Source organism: Ictalurus furcatus, chromosome 13 (genome assembly GCF_023375685.1).
Source record: "Ictalurus furcatus strain D&B chromosome 13, Billie_1.0, whole genome shotgun sequence".
Lineage (NCBI taxonomy): Eukaryota > Metazoa > Chordata > Actinopteri > Siluriformes > Ictaluridae > Ictalurus > Ictalurus furcatus.
The window spans coordinates 2,740,696-2,754,530 of NC_071267.1; the positions used below are offsets into that span (position 1 = coordinate 2,740,696).

The 13,835-nt window shown below is 39.4% G+C and overlaps 1 protein-coding gene across 2 annotated transcripts; it reads right to left on the reverse strand.

The window, feature by feature from the left end:
• Positions 1-201: 201 nt before the first annotated feature.
• On the reverse strand, positions 202-13,754 carry si:ch211-136m16.8 (trichohyalin). 2 transcript variants are annotated; one of them, XM_053640629.1, is made up of 7 exons: positions 13,556-13,754; positions 7,755-9,753; positions 4,219-7,421; positions 3,914-4,121; positions 1,788-1,876; positions 1,521-1,612; positions 202-917 (listed from the first exon to the last, which is right to left on the reverse strand). In XM_053640629.1, exons 1-7 carry the CDS (start codon positions 13,610-13,612, stop codon positions 854-856), a joined length of 5,712 nt encoding a protein of 1,903 aa, XP_053496604.1. In that variant the 5' UTR covers positions 13,613-13,754; the 3' UTR covers positions 202-853. The 2 variants fall into 2 exon arrangements, with proteins under 2 accessions (XP_053496604.1, XP_053496603.1); XM_053640628.1 differs by having other exon boundaries at positions 204-917; positions 4,219-9,753; positions 13,556-13,749.
• Positions 13,755-13,835: the final 81 nt, after the last annotated feature.

Below are 13,835 nucleotides of genomic sequence, written 5' to 3' on the forward strand. Positions count from 1 at the left end.
TTTTGCTTTAACTTGTTTAATCAAATCTTACACTACCTTCTAATTGACAAAACTTTCTCAAATCGATCTATTTAAACGATTTTAAAATCCATTTAAACAGTTGCTATGCTGCCTCAAACACACAGCTCAAGAGGCTTTTCACGCCTCGCCATTCAAGAACAAATCAGATATTGAAAAAAGTAGTCCGAGTTTATTTAAACAACACATATTTAAAATAATAATAATAATAATAATAATAATAATAATAAAATACAGTTTAAAAAATCCAAACAATTCATTTGCGAGTCGGCTCTCAACGTTGATCCAAAAGAACCGACTCGTTCCAGAACGACACATCACTTCAAAAAGCCAGCAAACCAGTTTATAGTATAGCGAGAAAGTGTGTGTGTGTGTGTGTGTGGACTGCTGGTGGACTTTGTCCGACACGTCCTGTTACTAGATCTATTTAATCATGATCTATAAGCTGTGTGTACTACAATGAACTTTTACTATATCCGCCTATCTACAGTGGATTACATAAGTATTCACCCCCTTGAACTTTTACACAATTTTTTCCCCCATTTGGATTATTTCATGATGTAACAGATGTTAAAAAGAGATTTCCATTGATGTAATGTGATTTTTCTGCTAGAGTAACAAGAATGCCTACATTCATAAAATAGAGGGGGAAAAACAACTTGCTGCTCATCTATCTGTCGGTCTATCTGTCTGATCATAATAAAAACTTGTATGGCAGCAAGGTCTCATTTTAAACAAATATTTTAATTATTAACATACATTATATCTCATTTAAACACTAATTTATATACACTGCACATATAATAAACATAATTCATCCTCTGGTAAATTTCTTTTACTCTTTTGCAGGTTTTTTGAGTTTGCTCTTCAGCTCTGCCATCATCAGGGGGCTGCCCATCCTGCGCACGCGCACACACACACACACACACACACACACACACACACACACACACACACACACACACAAAACATTTGTTGAGGGGGGAAAATTATTTGCATAAACACAAACTGTAGCCTGATTTTCAGCAGTAATGTCTACTTTTGTTTCAATATGTAGTATTTTACATACGGGTGACAAATTAAAAGGGGAAAAACATGGGCTCTGTTATGCTATGGGTGGCACAGAATTTTTTTTTGTGCCAAGGTTTGGGTCCACTTGTCCCCTTAGATGGAAGGTTGACTACAAATCAGTACAAAGTTCTTCTGACTGATCGCCTTTATCCTATGATAAAACATTTCTATCCTGATGGGAGCGGTCTCTTCCATTATGACTCCGCCCCCATTCACAGGGCACCAGCGTTCCTGAAACGGTTTAAACAGGATGACAATTATGTAACTCATACACTATGTCCTTGCAGTCAGATTTTTTTTTAGAATCAACGCCAAGGTGCATTGAACCTGTTCTGGTGGCTTGTTTTGGCCCAACACCTTACTAACTCACCATGTTGGTTTTTTTATTCAATTTGTCACCCATGTATACATAATAAAATAGACAGCTGTACCCAGGTTGTCTTGGTGGTGTCCATTTTGGTTTGGGAGGCGATGTCTCTTGCTTGACATTATCTTCTGCTGACTGTGAGCCTGAGTCGGATTTCTGCATGATAAACAGTAGGTACTCTTGTTATAATACTACGACTTATTATTATCTAGTAATTCAAATCCAGTAATATGCTAACATTAATTCCAACAGTCTAATTACTGTTTGTGAACATGCCAAACATACTTTAAGTTGAAATATCAGGTTTTGCTTTTCATTTTTATGCCTGTACCTGTGATGTTACACTCTCTGAATCCTCTCCATCTCTTATTTTTCTTCCAGCTTCAGTTTTTCTCAGTGCAGGGAAACCAGCAGCCAGACCTCAACGACAGAATGAGAGGAAGTCAATATTTCAGAACACCAAAATATACCTGCACCCCCCCCCGAACAACTATATATATATATATATATATATATATATATATATATATATATATATATATATATATATTTATTACACACACACACACACACACACATACATACACATGCCTCATTATATTCATGCTGATATAATCAGTTGTCCTCAGTAACATATGCTAATGCACAATGATGTAGTAATTTTCTAAAACATCTGGTCATTTTAATGAAATTAAATTTGACTTGTATAGTTCTTTTAACAATAGGCATTATCAAAAAGCAGCTTTCCCGAAACCCGGATGTAGGATTAGATCCCTTATGAGCAAGTTAGAGGAAAAACTGGCAAGAAAAAACTCCCTGAGATAACACGAAGAGGGAAAAAAAAAAACCTTGCAAGGAACCAGACTCAAAAGAGAACCCATCCTTGTCTGGGTGACATTGGACAGAGCGATTATTATACATTACACTTCTATATGTAGTCAAACATTTTAAGTGTGTTAAAAGGATGTATGGTATGAGCAGATTGTGAATAATAGTCCTGGAATATGCACAGGGCAGGCTTTATGATTACAACAGCAGTTCTTAGACGCTTCAAATCTACAGTATCCAAGTGAGATTATCCACTGAAACGAGGGTGAGACTTAGCTATAAACTGTATAAAGGGTATCCATGTCGGACAATCCACAACAACATAAACCCACTACTAAACACATGAATTGCATTGTACATGGATACAACCAACCACACTCTGAGTCACTGGATCTGAGTCCATTGTATACACCTGCAATTCATTTTTAATAGTCACAGTCAATAAGAAATGCATCAGAGTTAAGGGATGGACTATCAGGGTGGGAAGTGATATGAGGCACTGCAATCAAGCAGGTGCTATAATATTTGAATTCAAAATAAAACAGGAACCACATGCCCAGTAGAACTCAACATGAGTCGTAACAAGATTACTAATTTGATGTCAAATACGATTGAGATGGCCATGCGGGCACAAATCACATCTTGCTATTCAGAAAACTAACATATTTCAAAAGTTTTATAGCAGATCAACAAATGTCCATCCTAGTTTCCCGGGGAAGACGGACATTTTAGATTTGCAAGGACCTCAGAACCCTCTCTTACTTATGCGTATCCACTTACTTGCTACTTTAATAGGAACACCTGTACACCTGTTCATTAATGCGAGTATCCAATCAGGAAATCATGTGGCTGTAGTACAATGCATACAATCAAGCCGAGACACAATATGTTAATGTTCACATCGAACTGGGGGAAAATGTGATCTCCATGACTTTAACTGTGGCATGGATCTTGGAGCCAGACTGGCTGGTTTGAGTATTTCAGAAACTGCTGATCTCATGGTATTTTCACACACAACAATCTGTAGAGTTTACATAGAATGGTGCCAAAAACCAAAAAATATAGTGTCAACAGCAGTTGTGCAGGTGGAAACGCCTTAGAGGAGGATTATAAGAGGTTCAAGGAGAATGAACAGACTGGTTCAAGCTGATAGACTATGTTACACACTGGGTTCTGCTCCTGACAGCCAAGGACAGGAAGTCTGCAGTGTGCACAGGATCACCAAAATTGTGGACCACTAGAATAACAAGGCCTGATCTGTCCAGTTTCAAGCCAGGTGTTCCTATTAAAATGGCCAATCAGTGTTTGTCTGACAAGGTTTATTATCTTTGGTCGTGCTGGCACTTTATTATAAGTTACTCACTTTGACTTGCAATACAGTATTACTCATACTTTGTAGAACTTTTGATTATGAGCACTTTTCATGTTTTTTTTTTTTTTTAATTAAATGTAATTTATTAAATTAAATTTAGCATCAATGCGTTTTGCACTTGCTTCTGGTCAATCAATAGTATCAAAACACTTCAAAAGCTTTGTGCTTGGACTGGACATAGTCACTTGTAAGTCTTTGTAATAATAATAATAATAATAATAATAATAATAAGGCTTACTCTAGATTTATCAACTCACCAGGGAGTTTGAATCCAATCACACCTTTTGGTACTGATGCACCTTCTATAGGACTCTTTTTTAGAAAGCTGGGCTGTGAAGGATGAGGAGGAGTCAAGGGCTCTACGGAAGCCATGTTTATAAGCATACGAGGGTCTTTAGGGGGTCGAACAAGAGGGTTTTTCACGGCGATTTTCGACTTCTGGACTGTAAAGTCCAAGGATGAGGCCTACAATAGTGTAATAAAAATAACAACAGTCACCTCGAGCATAAATTCCAGAAACGATCAATACATGTTACTCCAAGTGCATTAATCAGTATTTTACCTGTGGTGGAAGTAAAAAATCTTTTAATACGGACGGTTTATCCTTGTCATTGTTTCCTGCCATTTTTTCAACCCCTCTCTTCAGTCCAAGTCTGCCTCTTTCTTCCACATCTTCCTTACTGTCTACTGTTGATTCTCCCTGTTCTTTGCTAATTTCCTTTGACGCGTCTGATTCAGAGAAGACTAGATGACACGTATCCATTTCTTCCTCTGTGATAGGTTCTTCCATTTTTTTCACTGACTCCATCTCCTCACCTGTTGAAACTACCACGGTTTCAATATCTGTTATTTCTCCCACCAGTTCTTTGTCACGTTCCCATGCGTCATTCAGCAATTCCTCATTCACGTTGCTCTCGGACGTTTCCTCATGGCTTTCAAGTTCACTTTTATGCTCTTTTCTTTCAGGAGCCTCGATTTCTCTCAATAATTCCCTCTCACTCTCCTCTGATTCCTTTGTCAGTCCACTCATTATTTCCTCCACAACTCCCAAACACGATGTGACATCCTTTATTTCATCTAATAATCCAGTCTCTGCCTCATCACTCTGCTCTTGTTGTTCTGTATCTTTCTGTGAGTCCCTCTGCATCTCCAATGTTTCCTGTTCTGAATCCCTCTCCGGTAAGTACAAAGCCTCCGAGAGTCCAATCTGAAGTCTATGTGATGAAGCTTCGGCAGCTGAATCTCGCACCGTGCACACATCCTGATTTATCTCATTGTCTAATGGGGTCTCATCGAGAATTGACTTATCACAAGTGTTTTCTACAGGAGAAATTTCACATTCGGGTTGAGCTCGCTCGCATTTCAGTTCGCCCCTGCTCGTTCCTGCTACTTCACTCAGTGTTTCAGACACTTCAGCTGTCTGTTCAGGAGAGCTGGACTTTGCTTCCACTTTACGTTCAGCTTCACTGGAGAACTCATCCAGTTCCTGCAGTGAAGAACTTTGCAATTCATCAACAGACTCAACTGCAGTTTCATCTAATTGCTTGAGAGGAACTGACGTTATTTCAGTAAATGGTGCTTCCGGTAAACTCAATTCGTTTATTCTTCGTTTATCAGCTGATTCTTCTAGCCAAGACCCTTGTTGAAGGAAGCACTGGCCCATTATTTCCTGTACAGCCACCTCTTCTCTATCTATGGGCTGAACATGAAAGCTAGTCTCTCTCTCAGCTGATTTCTTCACATCCACTATAGCAACTTCTGCTTTGAATTTTGATGTGGTTTCAACAGTTTCCATTTGGTTTCCGGTCTTTGTTTCTATACGTGTAATGTCACCCTCGACATCTTGTTTAGTCACCACCTCTCGTTGTTGTGATGCATTGCGATCGTGTACTGTATCATCTAACTGCCTGAGATCTATATTCGGGGCCTCATCTGATGTCGCTTTTTGCTCTTTACTTTGCTGTAATTTCATTGTAACAGCCAAATTATTGTCCTCATCTTCAAACATCCTGCAAGGCTCAGACACTTTTTTGCATATTTCTGCATTTTCCATCTGAGCTGTCTCCAATAGTTTGCATTCAATCTCCTCATTTCTGTCAATAACTTCAATTTGTTCCAAAGTTTCTTTCATTTCCTTGTCATAGACTTCTTCAGCAATGTTAGTGCCTGTGAACTGCTCACATGCCGAGATCTCTTCATGATATCCATCCTTCTCTTTTCCCACAGTCTCTTGCCTTGTTTCCTCATTGTCGACTTCAATCACTTCCTTTTCTTGCAACAGTGTGGCATTTTCAGTCATTTCTACCTCCAGCTTGAGGCCATCGTTTACAGGGTCCCTCCCTTCGCATGTTGAGGCCAGCTGAATAAACAAACCATCATCCTCCATTTGTGATTTACCCACTGCATCCTCATGCTCGGTAGGTACACGATTGAGTTGTTCGACAACATTTAGCTCATTTTTATGCTGATAATTAACACATTCCATTATTTTCTCCACTGAGAGCACCTGGACCACTGCTGTATCTCCCACATCACTCACACTTGCCTGTTCTTCAGGGTCTAAGTCATGGTCAATAAACTTGCATTTAATTGGTTCCTCTTCAGTTTCATTATACTTTCTCCTCGAGATTTCACCAACACCTTCCTCTTCCAGATTCTTCCTCTGCTCCTGATTGTTTTCATTCCCCTCAACATTTAGATCAACATCCGTTGACAGTAAGCCTTGTTCAATAAACTCACTCTTAATACGTGCATCTTCAGTTTCATCATACACTCTTCTTGGGATTTCATCAACAGCTTCCTCGTCTTCTTCAGATTTCTTTATCTGCTCCTGATTGTTTTCACTCCTCTCAACATTTAGATCAGCATCCTTTGTTAATAAGCCCTGGTCAACAAACTCAATTTTATCTGCTTCTTCTTCAGTTTCATCATTCTCTCTCCTCAAGATTTCATCAGCATGTTCCTCTTCCTGTTTCCTTCCCTGCTCCTGACTGTTTTCATTCCTCTCAACATTTAGATCAGCTTCCTTGGCCAGTAAGTCTTGTTCAATGAATTTTCTTTTAATCAGTTCTTCTTCAGTTTCATCATTCTCTCTCATTATTTTATCAACACCTTCTTCTTCCTCTTCCAGTTTCCTTATCTGCTCCAGGCTGCTTTCACTATCCTCAACATTTAGATCAGCTTCCTTGGCCAGTGAGCTTTGTTCAATGAACTTGCTTTTAATCAGTTCTTCTTCAGTTTCATTATTCTCTCTCCTCATTATTTCAACAACTACTTCTTCCTTTTCCTGTTTCTTTCTCTGCTCCTGATTGTTTTCATTCCTCTCAACATTTAGATCAGCTTCCTTGGCCAGTGAGCTTTGTTCAATAAACTCAGTTTTAATCAGTTCTGCTTCAGTTTCATCATACACTCTTCTTGGGATTTCATCAACACCTTCTTCTTCTTCTTCTTCATCAGATTTCCTTCCCTGCTCCTGGTTGTTTTCATTCTCCTCAACATTTAGATCAACATTCGCTGACAGTAAGCCTTGTTCAATAAACTCACTTTTAATAGGTTCTTCGTTAGTTTCATTATTCACTCTCCTTGCGATTTCATCAACATCTTCTTCTTCCTCTTCCGGTTTCCTTATCTGCTCCTGAATGCTTTCACTATCCTCAACATTTAGATCAGCATCCTTGGCCAGTGAGCTTTGTTCAATAAACTCACTTTCAATCAGTTCTTCTTCAGTTTCATCATACTCTCTCCTTGAGATTTCATCACCACCTTCTTCTTCTTCTTCTTCTTCTTCATCAGATTTCCTTCCCTGCTCCTGATTGTTTTCATTCCCCTCAACATTTAGATCAACATCCGTTGACAGTAAGCCTTGTTCAATAAACTCACTCTTAATACGTTCATCTTCAGTTTCATCATACACTCTTCTTGGGATTTCATCAACACCTTCCTCTTCTTCTTCAGATTTCTTTCTCTGTTCCTGATGTTTTTCATTCACCTCAACATTTAGATCAGCTTCCTTGGCCAGTAAGCCTTGTTCAATAAACTCAGTTTTAATCGGTTCTGCTTCAGTTTCATCATACACTCTTCTTGGGATTTCATCAACACCTTCTTCTTCTTCTTCATCAGATTTCCTTCCCTGCTCCTGGTTGTTTTCATTCTCCTCAACATTTAGATCAACATTCGCTGACAGTAAGCCTTGTTCAATAAACTCACTTTTAATAGGTTCTTCGTTAGTTTCATTATTCACTCTCCTTGCGATTTCATCAACATCTTCTTCTTCCTCTTCCGGTTTCCTTATCTGCTCCAGGCTGCTTTCACTATCCTCAACATTTAGACCAGCTTCCTTGGCCAGTGAGCTTTGTTCGATAAACTCACTTTCAATCAGTTCTTCTTCAGTTTCATCATACTCTCTCCTTGAGATTTCATCAACACCTTCTTCTTCTTCTTCTTCAGATTTCCTTCCCAGCTCCTGATTGTTTTCATTCCCCTCAACATTTAGATCAACATCCGTTGACAGTAAGCCTTGTTCAATAAACTCGTTTTTAATCAGTTCTTCTTCAGTTTCATCATTCTCTCTCCTCATTATTTCATCAACACCTTCCTCTTCCGGTTTCCTTATCTGCTCCAGACTGCTTTCACGCCTCTCAACATTTAGATCAGCTTCCTTTGTTAATAAGCCCTGGTCAATAAACTCACTTTTATCTGCTTCTTCTTCAGTTTCATTATTCTCTCTCTTCATAATTTCATCAACATGTTCCTCTTCCTGTTTCCTTCCCTCAGCCTGATTGTTTTCATTCCTCTCAACATTTAGATCAGCTTCCTTGGCCAGTGAGCTTTGTTCAATAAACTCTGTTTTAATCGGTTCTGCTTCAGTTTCATCATACACTCTTCTTGCAATTTCATCAACACCTTCTTCTTCTTCTTCCTCCTCTTCTTCAGATTTCTTTCTCTGTTCCTGATGTTTTTCTTTCACCTCAACATTTAGATCTTCCTTGGCCAGTAAGCCTTGTTCAATAAACTCATTTTTAATCAGTTCTTCTCCAGTTTCATCATTCTCTCTCCACATTATTTCATCAGCACCTTCCTCTTCCTCTTCCAGATTCTTCCTCTCCTCCTGATTGTTTTTATTCCCCTCAACATTTAGATCAGCTTCCTTGGCCAGTAAGCCTTGTTTAATAAACTCATTTTTAATCAGTTCTTCTCCAGTTTCATCATTCTCTCTCCTCATTATTTCATCAGCACCTATTTCTTCCTCTTCCGGTTTCCTTATCTGCTCCAGACTGCGTTCACTCCTCTCAACATTTAGATCAGCATCCTTTGTTAATAAGCCCTGCTCAACAAACTCACTTTTATCTGCTTCTTCTTCAGTTTCATCATTCTCTCTCTTCATAATTTCATCAACATGTTCCTCTTCCTGTTTCCTTCCCTCAGCCTGATTGTTTTCATCCCTCTCAACATTTAGATCAGCTTCATTGGCCAGTGAGCTTTGTTCAATGAACTCTGTTTTAATCAGTTCTTCTTCAGTTTCATCATACCCTCTTCTTGCAATTTCATCAACACCTTCTTCTCCTTCTTCTTCAGACTTCTTTCTCTGTTCCTGATGTTTTTCATTCACCTCAACATTTAGACCAGCTTCCTCACTTCCAGAAAATGTTCCGTCACGGTTCTTTATGTCTGCATCGACGTAAGCAGGTGAACCTTCTTGTTCAGTAAATTGCTTACTGTGAGTTGTTCTCGACTCACTTTTATTATCCGACGTTGTTTCAATATCTTTCTTCGTCTGTGATTTCTTGTCTAGGCACTCTGACCTAGCGTAAGTGTGTTTGCTCGTGTTTTTCACTTCATGACCGTCGTGAGCAACTTTCCCCTTTTCCCACTGAACAGCAGCGGCCCGCACGCTAACCCCAGGATACTGCAGATCTTCTCTCGTCTTTCTCTCACTTGTCTTCGCTTCAGTTCTTTCTTTTTCCTCTTCCTCGATGTCTAACTCTTTATATCCCTTACTGATTGTTACAGTGTCTTCGCGTTTAAAATGCACATTGTGGGCCTCTTCATTCGTGACCGCTGGTCTGAGATATCTTCCGACAGTGCCTGTGAGGTAACCCTGTACAGACACGACAGTGAAAAACAAGAAAACAACCAAGTCAGTGTAAGAGACATGTATTTTGTGTTTAATTTCATAGGGTTTGGTCACATGCTTATGGTCAATGGTAGCAAAAAGGGAATATAGTCACCTGTATGGCAGCATGGAGAGACGGTGAATACCCAGAACCTTGCATAGTGCATACAGGATATTGCCTGGCACATATATTTATTTCTGGCGTCTGTCTTGCTCATGCTTTTACTGCGTTGCACTTTAGTACAACACTACTACATGGCTTTAGTTTTGATATGCATGTCACACAATGTCTCTCAGTGACTTTATTTTGTTACTTTATGTTGCTATAATCACTACGACACATTTCAGATAGGTGTCTGTTAAGAGCGAGACAGAATGGGTATATATATATATATATATATATATATATATATATTTTGGCTATAAGCCACCCCCCATATATTTTCATACATGGTGAAAATATATTTCACCAAAATAACGCGGAAATGTTTTTATTGACTTTTTAATCTTACCTAGACTACGATCCTGCAGACGTCATGTGGGATAAGAAACGATCGATCCGTCTCAAGATTTCGAAAACCTTGCGAGTTAGCGGATTTCTTTCCCACAGTGAATTTCACACATTGATCAAGCTGTTAAACAGCCAGTCTAATCAGTTCAGTTTGTAATCCGGTGTTGGCTGTGAAAATATCTCTCGTGCCACAGTCAGAATGGAATTTTTAAATTCGGATTTCTTCCTTTCCGCTTTTGGAGGTAACCAGTCGTTAAAATGGTTGCATGTAATTATAACTGAGGTTGAGATACGTGCAAAAGGGAAACATACAGTACTGGAACGAAGTCATTTTCCAAATGAAATATAGTAGAAAATGAAAATAATGAGAACTGACACAAATTAGTGACACTTATACTACCGAACACACTAGTTGAATGAAAAAAAGTGGTGAATATTTTGAAACATTTAAGATATGTTCTAGTTCTAATTTACTTACAAAACTCCTAGCTGCAGATATATTCTTTCGTATGTCTATAGCTTCTATATTCGGTGTATTGAAGGTAGGGAAAAGGTTCAACTGTGCAAGGAAGGGGGGTCATTAGGACTGGCATGAAAAATGAACACTGAGTAGGATCAGCACATACTGATCCTTTTCACATCGCTTGCACACTTTGCATGTTTGCTGGAACTGGAATGGTACACTACATTTCCAAGATGATACGTCTGCAATGAAAACAATTAGACTATTGAACGTCATAACCCTGTAGCAGCAATGCAGGGTTCGATGAGTTGGTTCATCTTTTTACCTGAATTCGACAAGAGAAGGGCTTTTGCGAAAACAGCATTTAATCACTGATCCCCTCGTGTTTGTTCTATAAAAATAGATTTCACAGAGCTGAGGTGCTTCAATCAGCACCATTGTCATTAGTAGTAGTATTTAAAACAATACTACAAAACGATAAGTTAGGTGTTGACTCGCAGAGTGCGGAAATGACTTTGTAACTGACACTCAGGCTGCTATTTTGGCAACTTTTTTTTTTCAGACAAGAGACCAGTGTTAAGCATGTGATACATAAAAATATGATGAACTGAATCAACTGTGCAAGGATATATGCTGCAGTCGTGTCGGCTGGTGTTGCTGGAGTAAAAACCTGGTTATTGCACACCTGTACATGTCTAAACGGGTCTGTCCCATTCTTTCCATATTTCCTCCCTGCTCCTGATCTTTTTAGCATCTAAACATGCTTCCTCACCTCCAAGAGATACATATCTGGATGAAATTGCTCCCCCCCAGCAAAAATGTTCTACTTTGCTTTTCTTGCCAAACACAGTATATGCTGTCTATCATGTCAACACCCTGATTTTCTCTCCATTTTCACTGCACAAATCCAGATTTAGATCATCAGTGACCAAGCCAGAGGTGACAGTGCCATGGAAAATCTTTCTGACACATCATGCGAGGAACCTAGAGAGGAACCAGACTCAAAAGGGAACCTAGCGTCTTCTGGCTGATCCTCTATAGTGCGATTATAAAATCTTTACAGTATACAAATGGAAATCTTGAGTGGGGTGTTGACCACATATTGGTTCACGTTATTTTCATCAATCCAGAAATATTCCGACAAACACAAAAGAACTTTTACATGAAACCGTGCAAGATGTTAATTTTGGTTAGTAGTTTATTTCCATGACCTAATCACATAGCTAGCTTACGTCAGAAGAAGTTCTCAAACTTTTTGCAGGCATTTAAGTCACTCAGTGTTTCTCCTGGTCAGTGTTGAGGTAGATCCAGAGCGTATCCTAGAAACACTGGGTGTGAGGTGGAAACACACCCTGGGAGGGATAACAGGTTATCGCAAGCCACACACACAGTCACACCTAGGGCAATTTTTCTTACTCAATCCACTTACTGACATGTTTTTGGGAGGTGGATGGAAACCAGAGAACCTGGAAGAAACCTACATACACATGGGGAGAACATGCACAGAAACTCGAGCTCAAAATGGAACCAGGGCCGCTGAACCTGTGAGGCCTGTGTGCCGCTCACCACTTTAACACTCGCTCAGCACTGCTTTATAAACATAATCTCATTATTTAAAACAGGTACGATTATGGTTTGCCGAATATTTGAGCCATTGAGCCACACCTCTACCTTTTCATACTGAATAAACAACCGGACAGTAATTATAAACATACACGGATCAACACCACTTGGCCGTTGTGAATGTCTGTTGCTGCTTGTTGTAGTTTCGCAACCATTCAAATATTCTGCTTCCGTCCTTCTGCATCCTGTATTTTTGCAAATATGACAATTTATTTTTGCATGTAATCACTGATTTCTCTTTGCACGCTCTTATGTGTTAATATACACTAGACGTCGAATAGTTCATGGACACCTGAACATCACATGCGCCTGTTGAACATCCCATTCCAGATTTAGTCCCCCTTTGTTGTTATGATAAGCTCCAGTCTTCCGGGAAGGTTTTCCACTAGATTTTGGAGCACGGCCGTGCCGCAAGAGCGTTCGTGAGATCGAGCACTTATGTTGTGCGCGCAGGCCTGGGGTGAACTTGGTGTTCCAGTTAATCCCAAACGTATTCAGTGGGGTTGAGCTCGGGGGTTCTGTGCAGGCCACTCAAGTTCTTCCATGTCTTCATGGAGCTCGCTTTGTGAACAGGCTTGGGCATCTTAGTTCCGGTGAAAAGAAATCGCAATGCTACAGCATATAAAAGACATTCGGTACAACTCTATGTTTCAGCTTTTGTGATAACATTTTCGGGAAGGAATCCATATGGATTTGATCGTCAGGTGTCCACAAACCTTTGCCCACATCGTGTGTATTGAATATTATACATATGTCTAGTACTTCAATGTCCTTTGCTGCTATCTATAGCGGTTTTATTCTTCAACTTTACACTTAAAGAACACATTAGGTCCAAGGCGACATTATTTATAGGGCTGATTTATAATCCGATATTTCGATTTTATTGTAAAAATCACAATAAGAACTTCATTATAAATGTAACAATAATTATAGGACGTCGATGATAAATTAAATAATGATCACAGACTCTACTTGGACAGCCAGCCCTACTTAACTGGAAACTAATCATCAGAATCAGTACCTGAGGGCAAGGGGTCCCCACACTCACACACACACACAAGGAGGATAACTTAAAGATATCTGAGGTAAAGTTAGTAGTCTCACACACCCTCAGGAAAACAGGCCATATAATTTACTGGCTGACAAACCTGTGAAATTTGTAGGAGGAAAACAAACAAACAAACACTCACCCAAACAGTCCACATAGCACGACCAACTCTGTTTATTGCGCTTTCGGAGCCTTCCATCTCTGAAAACCTTGAAATAAATGCTCAGTGAAATACTCAGAAAAGTACATGCAGGTCTTCAGTGTTTATCTGCTGAGGTGGAGAAGTTGTTTTAAAGAGGAAGGAGCAGAAAACATCAGATTTGGTCGAACAGGACGTGTGTGGGTTTGTGGTAAATAATAAAAAAAAAAAAGTCTGGCTAAGAAACAGTATGAGATGATCCACACGTCGCTGATGATGACGA